This window comes from Maniola jurtina, chromosome 28 (genome assembly GCF_905333055.1).
Source record: "Maniola jurtina chromosome 28, ilManJurt1.1, whole genome shotgun sequence".
Taxonomy (NCBI): domain Eukaryota; kingdom Metazoa; phylum Arthropoda; class Insecta; order Lepidoptera; family Nymphalidae; genus Maniola; species Maniola jurtina.
In genome coordinates, this window is record NC_060056.1 from 4,124,083 (window position 1) to 4,151,964 (window position 27,882).

The 27,882-nt window shown below is 40.2% G+C and overlaps 1 protein-coding gene across 1 annotated transcript; it reads left to right on the forward strand.

Moving 5' to 3' along the window:
- Window positions 1-63: 63 nt before the first annotated feature.
- LOC123879578 (transmembrane protein 26) lies at window positions 64-27,735 on the forward strand. The gene is made up of 9 exons (XM_045927370.1): window positions 64-493; window positions 6,746-6,863; window positions 7,584-7,740; window positions 18,132-18,309; window positions 19,597-19,756; window positions 20,532-20,665; window positions 21,140-21,247; window positions 26,554-26,649; window positions 27,212-27,735. Exons 1-9 carry the CDS (start codon window positions 291-293, stop codon window positions 27,291-27,293), a joined length of 1,236 nt encoding a protein of 411 aa, XP_045783326.1. The 5' UTR covers window positions 64-290; the 3' UTR covers window positions 27,294-27,735.
- The last annotated feature ends 147 nt before the right edge of the window (window positions 27,736-27,882 follow it).

Below are 27,882 nucleotides of genomic sequence, written 5' to 3' on the forward strand. Positions count from 1 at the left end.
AACAAGAAAATGTCGGAAAAGTTCTGTAACTTAAAAAACTTGAAAAAGTCTTGAAATCTTGAATTAACGATATAAAAGCTTTCATTAACTGAAAAAAAAGTGAATCTAGAATAAGATAACACAACAATAAACCAAAAACCCAAAAAGAAAAAAATTTATAACAAAAAAAATTATGAAAGTGTCACTTAATTACTGGGAGACCCTAAAAATCGAAAATGTCTGACCAAACCTGACCAAAAACTAACCGAAATAATCAAACGAAAGGTTAAAAAAACCAAAAAAAAACCAAAATGGCGAACATAGGCAAGATATTGGCAACAATAAAAGGTGTTATAACCCGTATAGTGTTCGCATGCCATGGCATTATAGCAATATGGCAGGTCACAGTTTCCAAGAAAAACAGTGAGTTCTGGTACCTGGCGTCTCCACTTTTGCTGCTGATCTTCGAAGGTGTTTTTACCCTGACCATCAAGGAGAACCAGGAGTGGAAATGGTAAGTGATCACTTCTTCTTCTTCTTTCTTTCCACCACTTTCTTTTTTACCCGACTGCGGCAAAGCCAAAAGGAAGGGTTATGATTTTAGCAGTGTATATGTATGTATGTATGTATCCAAATTCTGTGTGTTCCACCGCAGTGCCTAAACTACTACACCGAATTTGATGAATGAGGTGTCAATCCGTCGTAAAGGTCCGGGTGATATAGGCTATGTTTTATACGAAAAAAAAATTGGTTGTCTGTAAAGTCGGTTTACTCACGATAGTTGAACGTGACAACAAAGGCCGATTGTGCTTCTTTGTCGCTCGTTCCGCGCTCTCGCTTGCACTTCAAGCCTTACATGGAACGCCTCAGAGCGAGGTAACGCCGCATGAGTCATGATTTTCGTGCGTGCAGCCGGCTCTATCGAATTATAAGACGTTGTCACGTCAAAAAATTCACCTAACGGATGGAAAAAAAGTGGTCTCCAAAAATTTTTTTTTGCTATTGTATCGAGTGGGATGTCAAATAAAAGAGGAGAAAATACTGAGTTCATTATGAATGTACTACAACATTAAAATATACCAAGCGACAGAAAAACAATCACACTAATATTATAAAGGCGAAAGTTTGTATGTGTGTGTGTGTGTGTGTGTGTGTGTGTGTGTGTGTGTGTGTGTGTGTGTATGTTTGTTACTCCTTCACGCAAAAACCACTGGATGGATTTGGCTGAAATTTGGAATGGAGATAGATAATATCCTGGATTAGCACATAGGCTACTTTTTATCCCGGAAAATCAAAGAGTTCCTACGGGATATCGCAAAACCTAAATCCACGCGGGCGAAGTCGCGGGCATCGGCTAGTTTCACTATAATATTTCAGTGTTTATTAAGAAGTTCGCAGTAGGGTTTTAGTATTTAACTTTATCTTGTAACGCATTGGTGAGCGCTGTGGTTTTAGCTGTATATGAGTGGGAGGTCCCAGGTTGATTGCTGGCAGGACAATTTAAATTAATAAATAAAACGTTTATTTTCAATCATCTTGTTACATACATAGGTAATATTTGATCTCGAAACATTTGCGTGTTTATTGGCGTATACAATTTAATTTGGTTTTTCGCAATTTATAAACTAACTAGCTGATGCCCGCAGCTTCGCCCGCGTGGATTGGTCAGATCCCCTGCAGCATCAGGATTGAGGAGTTGGAATCCAAATTTTTTATGAAACAATGTCGCAAAGTTCCTCTATCGATTAAAAAAGAAATGACGCAAATCGGTTCAGAAATCTCGGAGATTTCGGTGTACGTAGGTAGAAAAACACAACTCCCTTCTTGAAAGTCGGTTAAAAAAGTAGCTTATGTTACACCCTGGTCAATCCTCTACTTGTATGTGAAAATCCCGTTAAAATCGGTTCAGCCGTTCCGAAGATTAGCCTTTTCAAACAGACAGACAGACAGACAGACAGACAGACAAAAATTTTAAAAACGTGTGATTCAGTTATGGTATCGTTCAAATAACCATATGACCTTAATATGTGGTAGTTATTTCGAAATTACAGACAGACACTCCAATTTTATTTATTAGTAATATAGATACGACAACGTAGGCTTACATGGCACTTTAATTGCGCCAATGGCAGTATCATGCTCACAGGTTTATATAAAAATCTTTACTTGAAAGGGTCCAGTTTAAGAAATTAGCTCTAGTATCGACTAATGTATCAGAATTATTTGATACTACAGGCCCGTCGCTTCCACCTTAACAGTAAAACTCAGATAACTCCGTAAATGTTTGGATTGCCTGGGAATTGAACCTCAAGGCGAAGTTTTAACTTGAAAAGTTCCAGTTACGCCTTGCTACGCATGATGGAGTCTATTAAATAGGTATTTTGTCGTTGTTTCATTATCTGTGACGCTAATGGAGCTTCCGCTTCGCGTCATGTCTACACACCCCTAAATTAGGGGTGCAATCGGTTAACACTGCCTTCAGACCATATAACTTAACAGGGCTTTCTCCGTCACTCGTTTCATACAAACGTAGTTCCAATTCCATTTGAATACTAAGCAACCAAAGTCCATGAAATTTTGCAGACATATTCTAGAAACTAATATCTGTGTCTGTGGTTTTCCAGATTTCTGTTAAAATATACTGTTCAAAGTTACGCGGTCTTAAAAATTTTCATACAAATCTTTGAGCCCCTGTAATTTTAAAACTGCATATTTTTAGAAAAATCTAAAACACCACAGACACAGATATTAGTTTCTAGAATATATCTGCAAAATTTCATGGACTTTGGTTGCTTAATATTCAAATGAAATTGGAACTACGATTATATGAAACGAGTGACGGAGAGAGCCCTCTTAAATAGGTATTTTGTCGTCGTCACAATTCATTATCTGTGACGCTAATGGAGTATATATAGTATAGTATATATAGTATAGTATATAACTTAACAGGGCTTTCTCCGTCACTCGTTTCATACAATCGTAGTTCCAATTCCATTTGAATACTAAGCAACCAAAGTCCATGAAATTTTGCAGACATATTCTAGAAACTAATATCTGTGTCTGTGGTTTTCCAGATTTCTGTTAAAATATACTGTTCAAAGTTACGCGGTCTTAAAAATTTTCATACAAATCTTTGAGCCCCTGTAATTTTAAAACTACATATTTTTAGAAAAATCTAAAACACCACAGACACAGATATTAGTTTCTAGAATATATCTGCAAAATTTCATGGACTTTGCTTGCTTAATATTCAAATGAAATTGGAACTACGATTGTATGAAACGAGTGACAGAGAAAGCCCTGTTAACGTGACGCATTCCGGTCAGTGACGGATTAAGACTACATGATGCCCTAAGCAATCCATGCCTGTGGGCCCCCCTATCCGTATGTCAACTAGAATCGCTCTTTAAACCTTTACCGCCTAAAAACATTAGTTTTTTGTAAAATAAGATGATGAGATGTAACGTACTTTAAAAGTGGAGTAGGTGCGACAACAATAAAAACCAAAGTATAATTTATTTATTTATTGAAATGCGCCTTGCGGCTTTCGGACGCATTCGAATTTCGAATGCACACGCGGGCAGCGAGTCGGTAAGCTGGAGTTGGGTTATGACTCTAGGTCATACTCTATGTCAACTTAAAACGCGCGAATTTTCAAATGAGTCCTAGAAACTTTTTTTGGTGTGGTTTTTGGTGACGTGAGAGTGAGACGTGATGCCCTAAGGACGGATTTTTTTTGTGCTTCTTCTGGTGCCCCCTCAGACGTGATGCCCTAGGCAATTGCTTAATTTGATTAAGGGTTAATCCGTCACTGATTCCGGTGCTTTCTTCATACAAACGTAGAAAGGTGATTACTACATTACCCGACTGCGGCAAAGCCAAAAGGAAGGGTTATGATTTTAGCAGTCTATGTATGTATGTATGTATGTATTTATTCAGATTCTGTTACAGTAGCGCCTAAACTACTGCGCCGATTTTGATGAATGAGGTGTCAATCGATTCGTCGTAAAGGTCCGGGTGACATAGGTTACATTTTATACCAAAATAAAAACCAGCCAAGTGCGAGTCAAACTCGCGCACTGAGGGTTCCGTACTCGGGTATTTTTTCCAACATTTTGCACGATAAATCAAAAACTATTATACATAAAAATAAACAAATATCTGTTTCAGAATGTACAGGTAAATCCCTTTCATATGATACCCAACTTGGTATAGTTATCTTACTTTGAAAATGAAACACATTTTAATTTTTTTTAATGATGTAACCGTAAATTCGCGGTTTTCAGATTTATTCCTGTACTTGTGCTATAAGACCTACCTACCTGCCAAATTACATGATTCTAGGTCAACGGGAAGTACCCTATAGGTTTCTTGACAGACACGGTGGACGGACGGACAGACAGACAGACAACAAAGTGAGCAAGGTTTGCAGTGTGAACAAACCGTTCGTAAAGTTATCTACATAAGTATCTAACCTACCTACCTATTTGTAGCGTATCTAGATCTTTTTTTTTTTTATTCACTACATATAGGTAAGCGCTTGACCACAATCACACCTGATGGAAAGTGATGATGTGGTCTAAGATGGGACGCGTTTACCTAGAAGGTGCCTATTCACTCTTGTTCTAAAGATACCCGGATTGTAATTGGTAGGAAACACAGATCGCGGGAGAGTATTCCAAACCTTAGCCATGCGTATGAGGAATGAAGACGCAAAACGTTTCGTGCGTGTAGATGGAATGTCGACGACATAAGGATGGAAACTCGCCCGACGTCTTGCGGTTCGGTGGTAAAATGGTGAAGGGGGGACAAGATCGAAAAGTTCCTGTGCACACTCTCCGAAATATCTACCATTGATGTACCTAGCTATATATTACGCTGGAATAAATGTCAAGAAGGGTTGACATTTTGGCGTGTTTTGTGAATGATCAGCTAACTGGAACGTACTGTGACGAAGAGTTAGAACTGAATTAGACCTGAACTATCTGACGCCCGCGACTTCGTCCGCGTAGATTTAGGTTTTTCGAAATCCCATGGGAACTCTTTGGTTTTCCGGGATAAAAAGTAGCCTATGTGCTAATCCAGGATATTATCTATCTCCATTCTGAATTTCAGCCAAATCCGTCCAGTGGTTTTTGCGTCAGAGTAACAAACATACACACACACACACACACACACACACACACATACAAACTTTCGCTTTTATAATATTAGTGTGATAAGCCTCGATAGCTCTATAATATGTGTACCTTCAAGTCAAGAGTGAATAGGCAACTTCTAGGCAAGCGCGCTCCATCTTAGGCTGCATCATCACTTGCTAGCAGGCCTGATTGCAGCCAAGCGCTAGTCTATACAATTTAAAAAAAAAAAAAAAGCTCTACGGTTGAGGAGCGGACTGAATTCCGAAAGGTCGGCGGTTCAAACCCCACCCGTTGCACTATTGTCGTACCCACTCCTGGTACAAGCTTTACGCTTGATTGGAGGGGAAAGGGGAGTGTTAGTCATGATTAGCATGGCTAATATTCTTTAAAAAAAATTAACCTTGAAAAGAATTAGTTACTAGATTGAAGCGATATTGTTTACAGCAAGGCTAGCACTAAACAAAACCCGGCCAAGTGCAAGTCAGACTCGCGCGCCGAGGGTTCCGTACATCTTATTTTTTCGACATTCTGTATGACAAGTCAAAAACTATTAAGTATGCTTAAAGGCTTAAAAATAAATAAAAATCTGTTTTTAAGCCCCCGACTCAAAAAGAGGGGTGTTATAAGTTTGACGTGTATTTGTGTATCTGTGTATCTGTCTGTGGCATCGTAGCTCCTAAACTAATGAACCGATTTTAATTTAGTTTTTTTTTTTGTTTGAAAGGTGGCTTGATCGAGAGTGTTCTTAGCTATAATCCAAGAAAATCGGCTCAGCCGTTTGAAAGTTATCAGCTCTTTTCTAGTTACTGTAACCTTCACTTGTCGGGGGTGTTATAAATTTTTAATTTACGCTTGTGAGCGTACAATCTAAAATTAAATAAATAAATATTATTAATGCGAAAGTGTGTCAATCTGTCTGTCTGTTTGTCTGTCTATCTGTCTGTCTGTCTGTCTGCTACCTTTTCACGGCCCAACAGTTTAACCGATTCAGACGAAATTCGGTATAGAGTTAGCTTATATCCCGGGGACGGACATAGGCTATTTTTTATCCCGGAAAATCAATGAGTTCCCACGGGATTCCTAGAGACCCATCCGTTTAACCGATTTGTATGAAAGGTACCGAGGTAGCTTGCGTCCCTGTATTGACATAGGCAACTTTTATACCAGAAAATTAAACACTTCCCACGGGATCTTTAAAAACCTAAATCCACGCGGACGAAGTCGCGGGCATCCTCTAGTCACACTAATATTATAAAGGAGAAAGTTTGTATGTGTGTGTGTGTGTGTGTGTGTGTGTGTGTGTGTGTGTGTGTGTGTGTGTGTGTGTGTGTGTGTGTGTGTGTGTGTGTGTGTGTGTGTGTATGTTTGTTACTCCTTCACGCAAAAACTACTGGACGGATTGGGCTGAAATTTAGAATGGAGATAGATTATACCCTGGATTAGCACATAGGCTACTTTTTATCCCGGAAAATCAAAGAGTTCCTACGGGAATTTAAAAAACCTACATCCACGCGGACGAAGTCGCGGGCATCCTCTAGTATCAAATAATGTAGTAATCACCCTCCTACGTTTGTATGAAGAAAGCACCGGCTTGTGTAACCTTAATAGTAAAACATTGTTCCCAGGTTCTGTCCGTCCGTGTTCATCTACTTGGCACTGACGGTGCCAGCAATATGGCTCCTAGAATTGCACAAGGTCGACAAACGACTGCATTCTCTGCAGTCCAACATCACAGAAATAGAGGTAAAACAACTTAAGACTAGGGAAATCAAAAAAAATCTTAACCCCCCGACCCAAAAAGAGGAGTGTTATAAGTTTGACGTGTGCATCTGTGTATCTGTCTGTGGCATCGTAACTCCTAAACTAATGAACCGATTTTAATTTAGTTTTTTTGTTTGAAAGGTGGCTTGATCGAGAGTGTTCTTAGCTATAATCCAAGAAAAAATCGGTTCAGCCGTTTGAAAGTTATCAGCCCTTTTCTAGTTACTGTAACCTTCACTTGTCGGGGGTGTTATAAATTTTTAATTTTCACTCCAAGGGGGTTGAAACTTGAAAGTTTGTATGAAAGCCCGCCATTTTTGTGGTTATCATTTATATATAGTTTTTATGGTTTCGTCATTACCAGTTCAAATGAACTTCAAATTGAAATTATTTAAACACATTTTAACAGGATCCTTATGAATGCGATGACAGCTTGAAGGTGGTCGAAGAAGATACACCATATAAAACTGTATAGTTCCATTTACCGAGCTTTCCAAAGAACTGGCCATAATTTTTGATACAGTACTTTTACTGGCCGAAACTTTTTGATAGGAACTTACCCTTATTTTTCACATGAATAGTTTTTGTTTGGGATAAGTACTTACTTGAGAACTTATACCTATTGATTACGAGTTAGACTGCAGTCTGGCTCATCTTTTCGACTTTGCCATAGACAAAAGTGGGTTTATTCTTGTCCCACAGACACAAATACTGATCCCTGGGACGAAGTTGGCCACAGAAATGTGGGTGACGTTGATCGAACAGTTCCTGATGCTCACACTGATCGTAGGAAGGTGGCTGCTGCCCAAGGGAGACCTGACTAGAGACCAGCTCAGTCAATTGCTGCTGGTTTATATTGGTAAGTCTTCTTCATCATCATGTATGGATGAGTTCCCCACAGATATGATGCTGATCGAACAGTTCCTGATGCTGACACTCATTGTGGAGAGATGGCTGCTACCCAAGGGAGACCTGACAAGAGACCAGCTCAGTCAACTGTTGCTGGTTTATATTGGTAAGTCTTCTTCATCATCATGTATACATGAGTTCCCCACAGATATGATGCTGATCGAACAGTTCCTGATGCTGACACTCATTGTGGAGAGATGGCTGCTACCCAAGGGAGACCTGACAAGAGACCAGCTCAGTCAACTGTTGCTGGTTTATATTGGTAAGTCTTCTTCATCATCATGTATACATGAGTTCCCCACAGATATGATGCTGATCGAACAGTTCCTGATGCTGACACTCATTGTGGAGAGATGGCTGCTACCCAAGGGAGACCTGACAAGAGACCAGCTCAGTCAACTGTTGCTGGTTTATATTGGTAAGTCTTCTTCATCATCATGTATACATGAGTTCCCCACAGATATGATGCTGATCGAACAGTTCCTGATGCTGACACTCATTGTGGAGAGATGGCTGCTACCCAAGGGAGACCTGACAAGAGACCAGCTCAGTCAACTGTTGCTGGTTTATATTGGTAAGTCTTCTTCATCATCATGTATACATGAGTTCCCCACAGATATGATGCTGATCGAACAGTTCCTGATGCTGACACTCATTGTGGAGAGATGGCTGCTACCCAAGGGAGACCTGACAAGAGACCAGCTCAGTCAACTGTTGCTGGTTTATATTGGTAAGTCTTCTTCATCATCATGTATACATGAGTTCCCCACAGATATGATGCTGATCGAACAGTTCCTGATGCTGACACTCATTGTGGAGAGATGGCTGCTACCCAAGGGAGACCTGACAAGAGACCAGCTCAGTCAACTGTTGCTGGTTTATATTGGTAAGTCTTCTTCATCATCATGTATACATGAGTTCCCCACAGATATGATGCTGATCGAACAGTTCCTGATGCTGACACTCATTGTGGAGAGATGGCTGCTACCCAAGGGAGACCTGACAAGAGACCAGCTCAGTCAACTGTTGCTGGTTTATATTGGTAAGTCTTCTTCATCATCATGTATACATGAGTTCCCCACAGATATGATGCTGATCGAACAGTTCCTGATGCTGACACTCATTGTGGAGAGATGGCTGCTACCCAAGGGAGACCTGACAAGAGACCAGCTCAGTCAACTGTTGCTGGTTTATATTGGTAAGTCTTCTTCATCATCATGTATACATGAGTTCCCCACAGATATGATGCTGATCGAACAGTTCCTGATGCTGACACTCATTGTGGAGAGATGGCTGCTACCCAAGGGAGACCTGACAAGAGACCAGCTCAGTCAACTGTTGCTGGTCTATATTGGTAAGTCTTCTTCATCATCATGTATGGATGAGTTCCCCACAGATATGATGCTGATCGAACAGTTCCTGATGCTGACACTCATTGTGGAGAGATGGCTGCTACCCAAGGGAGACCTGACAAGAGACCAGCTCAGTCAACTGTTGCTGGTTTATATTGGTAAGTCTTCTTCATCATCATGTATACATGAGTTCCCCACAGATATGATGCTGATCGAACAGTTCCTGATGCTGACACTCATTGTGGAGAGATGGCTGCTACCCAAGGGAGACCTGACAAGAGACCAGCTCAGTCAACTGTTGCTGGTTTATATTGGTAAGTCTTCTTCATCATCATGTATACATGAGTTCCCCACAGATATGATGCTGATCGAACAGTTCCTGATGCTGACACTCATTGTGGAGAGATGGCTGCTAACCAAGGGAGACCTGACAAGAGACCAGCTCAGTCAACTGTTGCTGGTTTATATTGGTAAGTCTTCTTCATCATCATGTATGGATGAGTTCCCCACAGATATGATGCTGATCGAACAGTTCCTGATGCTGACACTCATTGTGGAGAGATGGCTGCTACCCAAGGGAGACCTGACAAGAGACCAGCTCAGTCAACTGTTGCTGGTTTATATTGGTAAGTCTTCTTCATCATCATGTATACATGAGTTCCCCACAGATATGATGCTGATCGAACAGTTCCTGATGCTGACACTCATTGTGGAGAGATGGCTGCTACCCAAGGGAGACCTGACAAGAGACCAGCTCAGTCAACTGTTGCTGGTTTATATTGGTAAGTCTTCTTCATCATCATGTATACATGAGTTCCCCACAGATATGATGCTGATCGAACAGTTCCTGATGCTGACACTCATTGTGGAGAGATGGCTGCTACCCAAGGGAGACCTGACAAGAGACCAGCTCAGTCAACTGTTGCTGGTTTATATTGGTAAGTCTTCTTCATCATCATGTATACATGAGTTCCCCACAGATATGATGCTGATCGAACAGTTCCTGATGCTGACACTCATTGTGGAGAGATGGCTGCTACCCAAGGGAGACCTGACAAGAGACCAGCTCAGTCAACTGTTGCTGGTTTATATTGGTAAGTCTTCTTCTTCATCATCATGTATACATGAGTTCCCCACAGATATGATGCTGATCGAACAGTTCCTGATGCTGACACTCATTGTGGAGAGATGGCTGCTACCCAAGGGAGACCTGACAAGAGACCAGCTCAGTCAACTGTTGCTGGTTTATATTGGTAAGTCTTCTTCATCATCATGTATACATGAGTTCCCCACAGATATGATGCTGATCGAACAGTTCCTGATGCTGACACTCATTGTGGAGAGATGGCTGCTACCCAAGGGAGACCTGACAAGAGACCAGCTCAGTCAACTGTTGCTGGTTTATATTGGTAAGTCTTCTTCATCATCATGTATACATGAGTTCCCCACAGATATGATGCTGATCGAACAGTTCCTGATGCTGACACTCATTGTGGAGAGATGGCTGCTACCCAAGGGAGACCTGACAAGAGACCAGCTCAGTCAACTGTTGCTGGTTTATATTGGTAAGTCTTCTTCATCATCATGTATACATGAGTTCCCCACAGATATGATGCTGATCGAACAGTTCCTGATGCTGACACTCATTGTGGAGAGATGGCTGCTACCCAAGGGAGACCTGGCAAGAGACCAGCTCAGTCAACTGTTGCTGGTTTATATTGGTAAGTCTTCTTCATCATCATGTATGGATGAGTTCCCCACAGATATGATGCTGATCGAACAGTTCCTGATGCTGACACTCATTGTGGAGAGATGGCTGCTACCCAAGGGAGACCTGACAAGAGACCAGCTCAGTCAACTGTTGCTGGTTTATATTGGTAAGTCTTCTTCATCATCATGTATACATGAGTTCCCCACAGATATGATGCTGATCGAACAGTTCCTGATGCTGACACTCATTGTGGAGAGATGGCTGCTACCCAAGGGAGACCTGACAAGAGACCAGCTCAGTCAACTGTTGCTGGTTTATATTGGTAAGTCTTCTTCATCATCATGTATACATGAGTTCCCCACAGATATGATGCTGATCGAACAGTTCCTGATGCTGACACTCATTGTGGAGAGATGGCTGCTACCCAAGGGAGACCTGACAAGAGACCAGCTCAGTCAACTGTTGCTGGTTTATATTGGTAAGTCTTCTTCATCATCATGTATACATGAGTTCCCCACAGATATGATGCTGATCGAACAGTTCCTGATGCTGACACTCATTGTGGAGAGATGGCTGCTACCCAAGGGAGACCTGACAAGAGACCAGCTCAGTCAACTGTTGCTGGTTTATATTGGTAAGTCTTCTTCATCATCATGTATGGATGAGTTCCCCACAGATATGATGCTGATCGAACAGTTCCTGATGCTGACACTCATTGTGGAGAGATGGCTGCTACCCAAGGGAGACCTGACAAGAGACCAGCTCAGTCAACTGTTGCTGGTTTATATTGGTAAGTCTTCTTCATCATCATGTATACATGAGTTCCCCACAGATATGATGCTGATCGAACAGTTCCTGATGCTGACACTCATTGTGGAGAGATGGCTGCTACCCAAGGGAGACCTGACAAGAGACCAGCTCAGTCAACTGTTGCTGGTTTATATTGGTAAGTCTTCTTCATCATCATGTATACATGAGTTCCCCACAGATATGATGCTGATCGAACAGTTCCTGATGCTGACACTCATTGTGGAGAGATGGCTGCTACCCAAGGGAGACCTGACAAGAGACCAGCTCAGTCAACTGTTGCTGGTTTATATTGGTAAGTCTTCTTCATCATCATGTATACATGAGTTCCCCACAGATATGATGCTGATCGAACAGTTCCTGATGCTGACACTCATTGTGGAGAGATGGCTGCTACCCAAGGGAGACCTGACAAGAGACCAGCTCAGTCAACTGTTGCTGGTTTATATTGGTAAGTCTTCTTCATCATCATGTATACATGAGTTCCCCACAGATATGATGCTGATCGAACAGTTCCTGATGCTGACACTCATTGTGGAGAGATGGCTGCTACCCAAGGGAGACCTGACAAGAGACCAGCTCAGTCAACTGTTGCTGGTTTATATTGGTAAGTCTTCTTCATCATCATGTATACATGAGTTCCCCACAGATATGATGCTGATCGAACAGTTCCTGATGCTGACACTCATTGTGGAGAGATGGCTGCTAACCAAGGGAGACCTGACAAGAGACCAGCTCAGTCAACTGTTGCTGGTTTATATTGGTAAGTCTTCTTCATCATCATGTATACATGAGTTCCCCACAGATATGATGCTGATCGAACAGTTCCTGATGCTGACACTCATTGTGGAGAGATGGCTGCTACCCAAGGGAGACCTGACAAGAGACCAGCTCAGTCAACTGTTGCTGGTTTATATTGGTAAGTCTTCTTCATCATCATGTATGGATGAGTTCCCCACAGATATGATGCTGATCGAACAGTTCCTGATGCTGACACTCATTGTGGAGAGATGGCTGCTACCCAAGGGAGACCTGACAAGAGACCAGCTCAGTCAACTGTTGCTGGTTTATATTGGTAAGTCTTCTTCATCATCATGTATACATGAGTTCCCCACAGATATGATGCTGATCGAACAGTTCCTGATGCTGACACTCATTGTGGAGAGATGGCTGCTACCCAAGGGAGACCTGACAAGAGACCAGCTCAGTCAACTGTTGCTGGTTTATATTGGTAAGTCTTCTTCATCATCATGTATACATGAGTTCCCCACAGATATGATGCTGATCGAACAGTTCCTGATGCTGACACTCATTGTGGAGAGATGGCTGCTACCCAAGGGAGACCTGACAAGAGACCAGCTCAGTCAACTGTTGCTGGTTTATATTGGTAAGTCTTCTTCATCATCATGTATGGATGAGTTCCCCACAGATATGATGCTGATCGAACAGTTCCTGATGCTGACACTCATTGTGGAGAGATGGCTGCTACCCAAGGGAGACCTGACAAGAGACCAGCTCAGTCAACTGTTGCTGGTTTATATTGGTAAGTCTTCTTCATCATCATGTATGGATGAGTTCCCCACAGATATGATGCTGATCGAACAGTTCCTGATGCTGACACTCATTGTGGAGAGATGGCTGCTACCCAAGGGAGACCTGACAAGAGACCAGCTCAGTCAACTGTTGCTGGTTTATATTGGTAAGTCTTCTTCATCATCATGTATACATGAGTTCCCCACAGATATGATGCTGATCGAACAGTTCCTGATGCTGACACTCATTGTGGAGAGATGGCTGCTACCCAAGGGAGACCTGACAAGAGACCAGCTCAGTCAACTGTTGCTGGTTTATATTGGTAAGTCTTCTTCATCATCATGTATACATGAGTTCCCCACAGATATGATGCTGATCGAACAGTTCCTGATGCTGACACTCATTGTGGAGAGATGGCTGCTACCCAAGGGAGACCTGACAAGAGACCAGCTCAGTCAACTGTTGCTGGTTTATATTGGTAAGTCTTCTTCATCATCATGTATACATGAGTTCCCCACAGATATGATGCTGATCGAACAGTTCCTGATGCTGACACTCATTGTGGAGAGATGGCTGCTACCCAAGGGAGACCTGACAAGAGACCAGCTCAGTCAACTGTTGCTGGTTTATATTGGTAAGTCTTCTTCATCATCATGTATGGATGAGTTCCCCACAGATATGATGCTGATCGAACAGTTCCTGATGCTGACACTCATTGTGGAGAGATGGCTGCTACCCAAGGGAGACCTGACAAGAGACCAGCTCAGTCAACTGTTGCTGGTTTATATTGGTAAGTCTTCTTCATCATCATGTATGGATGAGTTCCCCACAGATATGATGCTGATCGAACAGTTCCTGATGCTGACACTCATTGTGGAGAGATGGCTGCTACCCAAGGGAGACCTGACAAGAGACCAGCTCAGTCAACTGTTGCTGGTTTATATTGGTAAGTCTTCTTCATCATCATGTATACATGAGTTCCCCACAGATATGATGCTGATCGAACAGTTCCTGATGCTGACACTCATTGTGGAGAGATGGCTGCTACCCAAGGGAGACCTGACAAGAGTCCAGCTCAGTCAACTGTTGCTGGTTTATATTGGTAAGTCGATATGAGATCCTCAGGAAAGTGGCAAGTGGCAGTTCCTGATGAAAAGAGTTCCTGATGAAATAGGCATCGTCTAGGCAATTCAAATTCAATAATTTCATACTAATATTATAAATGCGAAAGTGTGTCTGTCTGTCTGTCTGTCTTTCTGCCTGCTACCTTTTCACGGCCAAACAGTTTAGCTGATTCTGACGAAATTTAGTACAGGGTTAGCTTGTATCCCGGGGATGGACATAGGCTACTTTTTATCCCGGAAAATCAAACAGTTCCCACGGGATTCCTAAAAACCCATCCGCTTAACCGATTTGTAAAAAGGTACCGAGGAATCTTGCGTCCCTGTAATTGACATAGGCAACTTTTTATTCCGGAAAACCAAACAGTTCCCAAGGGATCTTTGAAATCCTAAATCCACGCGGAAGAAGTCGCGGGCATCCTCTATATCAAAATATTTTTATTCCATTAGACTTTTACAAGTTCTTTTGAATCGTCAAAAGCATCTACCACTGGTTCGGAATGCCTTTTCTACCGAGAAGAGCCAGCAAGAACCAGCAATTGCACTCTTGCCTAGATCTTATCATTGAGTCTACCTTTTCGACGACCTCCTTGGCACAGCGGTACAAGCGCTGTGGTGTTATTAGTGGGAGGTCCCGGGTTCGATTCCCGGCAGGGGTCTGGAATTTTATAATTTCTAAATTTCTGGTCTGGTCTGGCCTGAGACTTGCTAGCTGTGCCTAGTTACCACCACTGGCAAAGCCGTACCGCCAAGCAATTTAGCATTCTGGTATGATGCCTTGTCTTGGGTGGCTGGAGTGAAGACTTCGGCGGGGAGGGACATAACGCACCCACACGACCTCCTTCAGGTGACTTTTCTCTGTTTGAGGACGTCATGGAGGAGGCACTGAGGCGGATATGTAGGTCATCAAAAAAATTATTGATTTGTGGAGACTTTAATATTGATATTTTACTTCACACCTCCTTTACAGATAGATTACTTAACTTATTTAAAAGTTTTAATTTAGAAAACATTTTTGTTGAGCCCACACGTGTAACTGCAACTTCAGCTACTTGTATTGATAACATTTTTGGTGATTGTAAAATTATTAAAAAATCCATTATCACCAATCTTAGATCCGACCACTGTGGACAAATGATATCTGTTCCCAGCTGTCAACTAAATACAATAAAAGTAGTAAAGTATAGGCCAGTCACTACTAAAAAAGTAAAGCAATTCAAACATAATATTTTATTCACCTTACCTTCACTTGACCTTACACAGGGTGGTCCGGATGAACTGTATAATGCTTTTTTTAACTTAATAAATTCCCAATTTAATTCTATTTTTAAAATCATAGAAAAAAGATTGTTTAAAAATCTTAAATTTAGTGAGTGGGCTACTGTTGGCATTTATAAAAGTAGGAATAAGCTGTTTGACTTGTATGCAGAAAAGCAATATAATTTTACTCCAGCCTTTGTTCAATATGTAAGAAATTATTCAAAATTATTTAGAAATGTTTGCATACAAGCTAAGTCAATTCACATAAAACGAAAAATTATTAATTCAGATAATAAAATAAAAGCAGCTTGGGAAATCATCACAGATGAAACTGGGAAACATAAAATGGAAAATAATAATAAATTGGAACTTAAAATTAACAATCACATTACTGACTCTGACATAGAAATTGCAAAGACATTTGAGGACTTTTTCCGAAACATCCCAGTTACCACTACTAGTTCCCTTAACTCGTCGCCAACAGAAGCCTATAATCTTCTTAGGGGCAATGTTTCTGAGTGCAGTGTACTATTTAAGTTTGAACAAATTACCCCACATGATATTATTAAGGTATTCAAATCTTTACAGTACAAAAAAACAGGAGACTTATGGGGGATATCAGTAAAAGTAATCAGCAATATTATTGATATTGTTGCTCCATATCTTGCTCTAATTTTTAATAAGTCCGTAGAGTCAGGATCCTTTCCAGATCTTATGAAATACAGTAAATTGATTCCTCTTTTCAAATCGGGCAGTAAAAGTGACCCAAATAATTACAGGCCAATTTCGATTTTGCCGACTTTTAGCAAGATATTTGAAAAAATTATGCTCAACCAACTGCTCTTGCACTTTAACTTGAATAAATTACTTCACTCGGAGCAGTATGGTTTTACTAAAGGACGATCAACAATCGATGCGGGCGCAATGCTTTTAAAGCATATATTCGATGCGTGGGAGAACTCACAGAATGCCGTTGGAATTTTCTGTGATTTGTCTAAAGCATTCGACTGCGTTGAGCACGAGACTCTCTTAGCTAAATTGAGCTATTATGGAGTCAAAGACACTGCGCTTAGTCTTATTGCGTCTTATCTCAGTGATCGTATACAAACAGTATGTGTAAATGATGTGAAGTCATCCGGATCAGCCTCATTAATGGGTGTTCCTCAAGGCTCTATCCTAGGTCCCTTCATGTTCTTGGTATATATAAACGATCTACCATATTTTGTCCAAAATACTTGCGATATTGTACTATTTGCTGATGATACGTCTTTGATTTTTAAATTAGATAGAAATGAGAATAATTATGACGATGTAAATAGAGCCATATCGCAGGTCACTCACTGGTTTACTGTTAACAATTTGCTTTTAAATGCAAAGAAAACCAAGTGTGTCGAATTCGCACTGCCCAATACCAAGACGACAAATAACATAAAATTAATGATAAATAATGATATGTTGAAAGTAGAGGAGACCACCGTGTTCCTGGGGATAACTTTAGATGCAAAGCTTCAATGGAACGCCCATATATCAACACTTGCTGGCAAACTCAGCTCTGCTGCTTACGCTGTTAGAAAGATTCGACAGATAACTGACGTGGAAACTGCAAAAATTGTATATTTTGCCTATTTTCACAGTATTATGTCTTACGGAATCTTGCTATGGGGTAAAGCGGCAGATATTGGAAAAATTTTCGTTTTACAAAAAAGGGCAATACGCGCAATTTATAATTTAAAACCGCGCGATTCCCTACGAGAGAAATTTAAGGAAATAGGCATTCTTACAGTAGCTTCTCAATACATTTACAATAATATAATTTTTGTACGACAAAACATCCTCAGCTACAAAAAAATCGGTGATTTCCATGACAGGCCAACTAGAAATCGTAATAAGCTCGCAACTCCTACGCTCCGCCTCAGAAAAGTGGGAAAGTCATTTGTGGGAATGAGTGTAATATTTTATAATAAAATTCCACAGTCAATATTAGACTTGCCTTTACCAAAGTTTAAAAAATCCATTAAAGGTATGCTCCTGGCAAAAGCATATTACACAATCGAAGATTATGTAAATGATAAAAAAGCATGGATTTGACTCGCTCCAGCAATGCGCGGGTCTGCAATTGCTTGTATAGTATAGAATATTATTGTAAATTGCACAATTGAAAAGAGCAACCGCCGAGTTTCTTGCTGGTTCTTCTCGGTAGGAACGGCATTCCGAACCAGTGGTAAATTATTTGACGATTCAAAAGCACTTGTAAAAGTTTATTTGAATAAAAATCTATTCTATTCTATTCTATTCTATTCCACAACAGACGGAAACGTTTAAGTGCGGAAACCAGCCCAGAGAGAGAAGAAGAAGAAGAAGAAGAAGAAGATGAAGGAACCAGAGGAGAATGGGTTTAATGAAAACTGCCATAATCCTTCCAGGTTAGCCCGCTTCCATCTTAAACTGCATCATCACTTACCACCAAGTGGGATTGCAGTCAAGGGCTAACTTGTATCTGAATAAAAAAACCTTTAAAGCGGAAAGAGTATTGAAAGTACGTCTTATTTTTGCTTAGGTACTGCAGCTGATATAATAGAGTTCTTCGACTCGTTCAAAGATGAGAAGGTGGCCACAGAGAAAGTGCTGGTGCTGCTAACCCTGGGGATCTGGTCGTGGTCCCTGATGCAGTTCACGGTGGTCCTCACGGCCACCAAGTCCCGGAAGTCCAGAGGAACTGCCAATAGGTCTGAGATGTACGTATGTCTGTGCACGCATGCATATGCACACATGCACGGCAAGTGGCGTAACTATAAAGGGCCCGTATTTTTTTTATTTTGCCCAAAGGCCCAACAGTGTAACCGATTCTGACGAGGGTTAACTTATATCCCGGGGACGGACATAGGCTACTTTTCATCCCGGAAAATCAAAGAGTTCCCACGGGATTCCTAAAGACCCATCCACTTAACCGATTTGTATGAAATTTGGTACCGAATTAGCTTGCGTCTCTGTAATCGAAATAGGCAACTTTTTATGCCGGTAAATCAAACAGTTTCCACGGGATCTATAAAAATGTAAATCTACGCGGACGAAGTCGCGGGCGTCCTCTAGTTCAAAGCAATCCTAACACTACAATGCCCGATGGAGTCTCCTAACCCCAACACCTCCATAATAAATTATATTCTACTAGAGAATGCCCGCGGCTTCGCCCGCGTGGATATCGATTTTTTAAATCCCGTAGGAATTCTTTGATTTTCCGGGATAAAAAGTAGTCTATGTCCTTCCCCGGGATATATTCCAAGTCTGTGCCAAATTTCATTAAAATCGGTTCAGCGGTTGGGCCTCGAAAAGGTAGCAGACAGACAGACAGACAGACAGACAGACACACTTTCGCATTTATAGTATTACTATGGAAGTATGGATATTAGTATGGATGTGATTATTATAGTTACGCCACATAGCATATTGGAGAAAAGACACATGCTTTGTAGATAACTTTTCTGACAGACCCTATTTTTTATAAAAGCCTTATAATACAAATCAAGAACTTTGACCTCAAAACATCAAAGTTTCTATTTCTATATGCTATTTCTACTTTTCACACCAATTCATCAACTATGCTTACTTCACTGCCTATTTCATCGTGTATTTATGAACTCTAAATGTTTTGAACCCCCGACGCAAAAAAAGGGGTGTTATAAGTTTGACGTGTGTATCTGTGTATCTGTGGCATCGTAGCTCCTAAACTAATGAACCGATTCTAATTGAGTTTTTTTTGTTTGAAAGGCGGCTTGATCGAGAGTGTTCTTAGCTATAATCCAAGAAAATCGGTTCAGCCGTTTGAAAGTTATCAGCTCTTTTCTAGTTACTGTAACCTTCACTTGTCGGGGGTGTTATAAATTTTAACATGGCTTCTTTTTTCTTGGCTAACTGTGGCCTAAACAATTCTCATTCTGAGAAAAGTCTTGACTGTATTCTGACAGGTGTCTTTGCCCAGTCATTGCCCACTCGCCCAGCAGTGGGACTGTGTTCTTTGCCCACAGGAACCCAAGCCGCGCGTGCTGTTGCTCTATAGAGGTGTGCGCTATCATAATGAACATAGCCCTACAGGATGCTCCGTTTTTGGCCTTCCGACTCCTTATTATCACACACTATAGGATTATCAACTATATGAATATATTCTTCACTTGCAAAAACACACTGGTAAGTAATGCTTATTTGCTAATAATAAGTATTTTAGGGTTAAATTAGGAAGTACCTCAAAAGGAAATACGGAACCCTTATAGGATCACTTTGTTGTCTGTCTGTCAGTCCGTCTGTCGTGTCTGTCAAGAAAACCTATAGGGTACTTTCCATTGACCCAGAACCATGAAATTTGGTAGGTAGGTAGGTCTTATAGCACAAGTAAAGGAATAAATCCGAAAACCATGAATTTGTGGTCACATCATTTATAAAAAATGTGGTTCAATTTTCAAAGTAAGATAACCGATCAAGTGGGATATCATATGAAAGGGCTTTACCTGTACATTCTAAAACAGATTTTATAATAGTTTTTGATTTATCGTGCAAAATGACGAAAAAAATACCCGAGTATGGAACCCTCGGTGCTCGAGTCTGACTCGCACTTGGCCGTTTTTTTCGTCTGTGACTCCAACAACAGCTGATAAATGCATTTTCTTTCTTTCTAATTACACCCTGTATAATTAAACCTCGGGGGTTATACCCAAAAAGAGGGGTGTTATAAGTTTGACGTGTGTATCTGTGTATCTGTCTGTGGCATCGTAGCTCCTAAATTAATAAACCGATTTGCATTTAGTTTTTTTTGTATGAAAGGTGGCTTAATCGAGAGTGTTCTTAGCTTAATCCAAGAAAATCGGTTCAGCCGTTTGAAAGTTATCGGCTCTTTTCTAGTTGCTGTAACCTTCACTTGTTGGGGGTGTTATAAATTTTTAATTTACATTTGTTATATTTATTGCAGGTGATATTACTACAAATATACCGACTGTACGTGTTGCACCTAGAGAAGGTAGACGAAGTTAACAGTGGTTCGGTCTATAGAAAGAGACGCAAGCACAAGCCGAGCGAGAGGAAAGAGCGGGACAAAAAACGCAGGCAAGTTCAAAATCACACTAATATTATAAAGGCGGTGTGTAAGTATATGTATGTATGTGTGTCTGTGTGTGTGTTTGTTACTCCTTCACGCAGAAACTACTACACGGATTTGGCTGGGAATGGAGATAGATAATATCCTGGATTAGCACATAGGCTACTTTTTATCCCGGAAAACCAAAGAGTTTCCACGGGATTTCGAAAAACCTAAATCCACGTGGGTGAAATCGCGGGCATCCATACTGATTAAAGGCCGATTCACACCAATTGCGTACACGTGACTCGTGCGTAGACCCCTAACACACCGGGTTACGCATACGTTCACGCTTTACGCAAGCGGTGTGCCATGTTTAATACAGTTCCATGCATTACAACGCAATGGTACGCTTACGCAACGGTTAGATACGCAGCCCGATGCGTTGCCAGCCTTTCAGGAATTTGTTGCTTTGCCCCTTGAATAACCCCACGTTGTTCTAGGGACCCTAAAATCAAGAAACAAAAGAGGAAGCCCGAAATCGGTGAAACTTCGATAGCTGTGATAAGCGACCCACGAAGAGATGGTAGAGTTGAGAGCGGGCGTATTCGGTAAGTTCGCATTACTACCTTTTTGGCACTTATCACTATTATGATCAACCTATTGCTGGTCCACTACAGAGCACAGGTCTTCCCTCGGTGCGGATTGGCAGACTTTAATTTTACTAACCCCCGACCCAAAAAGTGGGGTGTTATAAGTTTGACGTGTGTATTTGTGTATCTGTCTGTGGCATCGTAGCTCCTAAACTAATGAACCGATTTTAATTTAGTTTTTTTTTTGTTTGATCGAGAGTTTTCTTAGCTATAATTGAAGAAAATCGGTACAGCCGTTTGAAAGTTATCAGCTCTTTTCTAGTTTTCTTATACTTAGAGGTTTTTGTGTCGGGGGTTTATAAATTTTGTGTTATTTAGGTACAAGTTAGCTCTTAACTTCTATCTCACCTGGTGGTAAGTGATGATGCAGTCTAAGAAGGAAGCGGGCTACCCTTTTGGTGTCTACACGGCATCGACCGAAACGCTAAATCGCTTGGCGACACGACTCTGCCGGTAGGGCGGTAATTAGCAAAATAATACAAATCGAAGGCATATTATGTTTGTGTTCATTATTTCTAAATACCGACAGACATACAAAAAGTGCAAATTCATCCAAGTGAACTAGAAAACTTCGCTTCACTCCGTGTATAACAAGTGTAAATTAAAAATTTAAAACACCCCCGACAAGTGAAGGTTACAGTAACTAGAAAAGAGCTGATAACTTTCAAACGGCTGAATCCATTTTCTTGGATTATAGCTAAGAACACTCTTGATCAAGCCACCTTTCAAACAAAAAAAACTAAATTAAAATCGGTTCATTAGTTTAGGAGCTACGATGCCACAGACAGATACACAGATACACAGATACGCAGATACACAGATACACAGATACACACGTCAAACTTATAACACCCCTTTTTTTGGGTCGGGGGTTAAAAATTCTGCAAGATACGATAGATATCTACTGAGTAGCTGGCGTTCAGGGGTGCTGGCCGAGTCACCTTGACCGAGGCTACGAATCACTGCATCTAGTGATGGCATCCGATTATATTATCGATATTCGATTATATCGATACTAGCTAATTGTAATTAGTTCGCATAGATTAAGGCTGAGAACTACAGAGTGCACTTTGACTTTGCTCAGACTTAAGTTTCAGTTAAAATGAGAAAGATTTATATCAGGGAAATAGCCCTGTCTCGTTTTAACAGTGGCTTAACAGGGCTCTCTACGTCACTTACAGTTCCATACAATCGTAGTTCCAATTTCATTTGAACAATAAGCAACCAATGTCCATGAAATTTTGCAGACATATTCTAGAAACCAATATCTGTGCCTGTGGTGTTTTAGATTTTTCTAAAAATATGTGGTTTTAAAATAAAGGGACACAAAGATTTTTATGTGAATTTTAAGACCGCGTAACTTTGAAACCGAATATTTTAACAGAAATATGGAAAACCACGGGCATAGATATTAGTTTCTAAGAATATGTCTGCAAAATTTCATGGACTTTGGTTGCTTAGTATTCAAATGAAATTCGAACTACGTTTGTATGGAGCGAATGACGGAGAGACATAGGTAGATTTCAATTAGTATCGGACCGCTATGTCAATAACATGAACGCGAGCGAGTCGGTACCAAACGTACAAATCGGTTGAACGGATAGGTCTTTAGGAATCCCGTGGGAACTCTTTGATTTTCCGGGATAAAAAGTAGCCTATGTGCTAATCCAGGATATTATCTATCTCCATTCCAAATTTCAGCCAAATCCGTCCAGTAGTTTTTGCGTGAAGGAGTAACAAACATACACACACACACATACAAACTTTCGCCTTTATAATATTAGTGTGATTGATAGTATCGATATTTTGATTTGCCCATCCCTATTGTAAGGGGTGCGGCTAACGACTTTAGGGCAAGCGATTCGGGATGACCCGTACAAGTAGGTATACATACCTCAATGTAGTAAGCGGTATTACATCTATACGTCATAAAATAAAACCGACTTCAAAAACCACAAACACTAAAAAGTAAAAAATAACTTTTGTTTAGCTACACGTGTAATGTACCTAGGTATGAAGTCGAGCGAGCTTCACATTTGGATTTCTAATTTTGTTTTATTGTGTTCGCTCGACTTCATACCTAGGTACATTACACGTGTAGCTAAACAAAAGTTATTTTTTACTTTCTAGGGTTTGTGGTTTTTGAAGTCGGTTTTATTTTTCTTTTGAAAATTTTTTAATTCACAATTTTTAGTGGCCCCGCTGTACTATAATATGCTATGCCCAGTTAAAACCCTACTGTTTACTAAGCTATTACACTGATCGCGAGCAATTTGCTCTTATCCATTGAGTTCTGTTCTCCATCTCCGAAGATATTCATCAGATCTTCACCAAATTTATATGGGACCACCTGCACAGTATACCCTTTCAAACAAAAAAAAAATTTTCAAATCGGTCCAGGGGTCTTAGAGTAATCGGGGAACATACATAAAAAAAAGAAAAAAAAAAAAAAGATTCTGACGAATTGAGAACCTCCTCCTTTTTTGGAAGTCGGTTAAAAATACTTGACTGACTGACTGATACACAGGGTGGAATTTTGTAATGCCACCTGAAGGGAAAGTACTCTTTATACTGTAGACAGAAAATTTTACTCAAAGAAAACATTCCGTTATTTTTGAATACAAGTGTAAATTAAAAATGTATAACACTCCCGACAAGTGAAGGTTATAGTAACTAGAAAAGAGCTGATAACTTTCAAACGGCTGAACCGATTTTCTTGGATTATAGCTAAAAACACTCCCGATTAAGCCACCTTTCAAACAAAAAAAACTAAATTAAAATCGGTTCATTAGTTTAGGAGCTACGATGCCACAGACAGATACACAGATACACACGTCAAACTTATAACAACCCTCTTTTTGGGTCGGGGGTTAAAAAAGAAAACTGGCTTCAAAGATTTTCGAAAATTCGCTTGCCACACCCGGGAATCGAACCGACTACAATCTGTAAAAATTACAACCTATACTTTTATTGCATCGATCGTTTAGGATCAATTATAAGGATGAAATCTCTCTAAGACACTTGATAAATTAAATGAAAGGAAAACCATGAAATCTGGACTTATAAATTGGAGTCAAGTTAAAGCTCTTTAACTCAAAGATCCATCTGTTTACTTATGTTAATCATTAATCGTGCAAAATGTCGAAAAAATACCCGAGTACGGAACCCTCGGTGCGCGAGTCCAACTCGCACTTGGCGGTTTTTTTTTCTGATGTAACCACGGGTTTCCTACCAATTACAATCCGGGTATCTTTAAAACAAGAGTGAATAGGCGCCTTTTAGGTAAACGCGTCCCATCTTAGGCTGAAATCTATAAAGCGCACTTTGACTTTGCTCTGACTTAAGATTGAGTTAAAACGAGACAGATTTATGTGAGAGATATAGCTCTGTCTCGTTTTAACTCTGTCTTAAGTCTAAGCAAAGGCAGAGCGCGCTCTATAGATCTCACTATTAGACCACATCATCACTTTCCATCAGGTGTGATTATGATCAAGCGCTTGCCCTATAGTGAATTAAAAAAAAAACACAAATTCACAGTTTTCGGATATTTTCTTTTACGTGTGCTATAAGACCTAACCTAGCTGCCCATGATTCTACGTCTACGAGAAGTACCCTATAGGTTTTCTTGACAGACACGACGGACAGACAAGAAAGCTACATAAGTTTGATTGGTTAATATTCAAATGAAACCCAAACAACGTTTGTATGGGGCGTGTGACACAGAGAGAGCCGTTAAGTGGAGTGATAACGATGTGTACTCAGGTTTTATGAGTACAATTTGTTGACATTACACCTACCTTAGGCATTAGACTAGCAATTAGTATAGAGTTACCTACTTTGCTAATTACATCCATTCCATAGAACTTTAACTACATCATAGTATTAAAATTAACAAGTGTAAATGAAAAATTTATAGCACCCCCGACAAGTGAAGGTTACAGTAACTAGAAAAGAGCTGATAACTTTTAAACGGCTGAAAAGATTTTCTTGGATTATAGCTGAGAACACTCTCGATCAAGCCACCTTTCAAACAACAAAAACTAAATTAAAATCGGTTCATTAGTTTAGGAGCTACGATGCCACAGACAGATACACACGTCAAACTTATAACACCCCTCTTTTTGGGTCGGCGGTTAAAAATTAAAAAACGGCCAAGTGCGAGTCAGACTCGCAAACCGAGGGTCCCGTACTCGCGTATTTTTCCGACATTGGCACGATAAATCAAAAACTATTATGCATAAGAATAAATCAAAATCTGTTTTAGAATGTACAAGTAAATTATGATACCCCACTTGGTATACTCGTAGTAATCTTACTTTGAAAATTGAAAATCCTAATTATTAAATTGTTAATTATTTCGTGATGTTTGAGTAACCACAAATTCACGGTTTTCGGATTTATTCCTTTACTTGAGCTATAAGACCTACCTACCTGCCAAATTTTATAATTCTAGGTCAACAGGAAGTACCCTATAGGTTTTCTTGACAGACACGATGGACGGACGGATAGACAGACAGACAGACAGACAGACAGACAGACAGACAGACAGACAGACAGACTGACTGACAGACAGATAGACTGACAGACTGACAGACAGACAGACAACAAACTGATCCTATAAGGGTTCCGATTTTCCTTTTGAGGTACGGAACTCTAAAAATACATTTCATTCAAGGTTTTTGTATCCTAATGTCATTGGCTCTTCAGTGTAGTTAGACCGTAAACGAATTGTACTCGTAAAACCTAAGTATCTACGCATTACTCAGGTTTTATATGGGTTTTATGAGTACAATTTGTTGGCGTTGTTAAATTGTTAGTTGTAACACTAGGTACTCGTACCTTCGGCAATGCTAGTCCATTACGGGTAGATTACGTTACTTAACTACCTAGATAATTAGGGTTCCCTTCCTCAAAAGGAAAAACGGAACCCTTACAGGATCACTTTGTTGTCTGTCTATTGTCCGTCGTGTCTGTCAAGAAAGAGAGATCCCTATATTAACTTCTCTCCGTGGATAGAGTATAGGTACAATCAGTGGCGTGCAGGTAATAGAGGCACAAAAGCACTGCTTACCCTGATTCAAATACTTCAATGCTCATTTTTCATCATGAACGCCAGTAAAGGGAGGACTAGCTTATTTGTGCTTACCCAGGCTATAAAGCCTGTGCACGCTACTGGGTACAATGGTCCCCTTTCCGAGGCATCCGAGGCACTAGCCTATTGACCACTAAGTAGTGATATTACAGGTTTGTTAACAATGTTTCAGAGCTATCATCCTCACGAATACGGACGAAATAAAGGAGTTAGAACTATCGAAGTTCTTCAAGGATCAAGTCACAGTGGACAAAGAAAAGAAAAAATCGTAAGTATTGATGTATAGACTATAGACAAACGTACAAGTAAGTATAGGTATACTTAGGTGTTATACCCAACGACCTATAATTGTCATACGATGGCGTTGGGACGTATGGATTGGTTGGACTTGAAGATTCTTTAAAGATTGAAGATCTTTTAAAGATTCTGAAATAATAATGTAACACACACACACACACACACACACCACACGTGACGTAGGTCCACGTCCGGTCCGGGTGACGCAAGAATCGGGGACTTCATCTTCGCCGGCGAAGACGCTGTGCTGTTCGCGAACAATAAAGGCTGCATTATCAGTCATGTTTCATACGAAGAATACGATTTTTGTTCAGAATAATCCGTCTAGTACATAAAAATCGTTACTTCTTTCAGTTTAATATATTTTTAACAGAAACAACGATAATTTGATACACATCAGCATTTAAATTTCGTTAACAATGGTCCTTCGAACAGGATGTTTAACTTTATGTTTTAATTTCAACTTTTTCATTGCAATTTTCCATCATGGTTAAAGTGCAGCGAAAAGGCCTTTAAAAAAATCTATTTTTCAGGTCAAAAAAGAAACAAAAATCGGAGTCATCCGAAGAGTCTCTGAACAACATCCAACATACTACCGACGACTCGGGTATTTGACATCATCGGGTACGTCGGGACAGCCCAAAACGCAGTCCCCGCAAGCACAGAGACAAACACGGCGACAGACAGAAAGACAAGAAGAAAAAGCGTCGCGAGTCGAGTGACAGTTCTGACAGCTCCAGTTGAACCTTGGCCTCTTTTTAAAAAGGTTCTAAAAAGAAAAATATTGTTGTCTATGGTTCCGGAAAACGGCCATTTTTGTGAAAGTTCGAAAAGAAAATTTTTTGTTGTCTGAGGTTCCGACATATGATATGACTTTGTCGAGGAGTAAGTTTTTGAGGTTTTATTGTGGTCAAAATTCAAAAATGAGGTATGAAAGGCAATAAATTGTTTTGAATTGGAATTTTAATGAATTGATGTGTTGCCTAAAAAGATTATTATTGTTATGTTTTATTATGAAAGTAAATAATTATAGAATTATCTACCCATCTAATTAATGGTAAGGGTTAAATGTATGTAGTTTTTATTGTTAGATATAATCATAGATATGTGATATAATTAATATTGATTTAACGAAACTATGATGAACGAATTAACCTCGCTAGAAAAATTAAATTAAATTAATGAAAGTCATACTATTATTGTA

Coding starts and splice junctions, on each gene's coding strand:
- LOC123879578 (XM_045927370.1), top strand. CDS start 291: ATGGCGAACATAGGCAAGATATTGGCAACAATAAAAGGTGTTATAACC. Junction 6,864..7,583: donor CCAACATCACAGAAATAGAG/GTAAAACAACTT, acceptor CTTGTCCCACAG/ACACAAATACTGATCCCTGG. Junction 19,757..20,531: donor TCACTTGCAAAAACACACTG/GTAAGTAATGCT, acceptor TATTTATTGCAG/GTGATATTACTACAAATATA.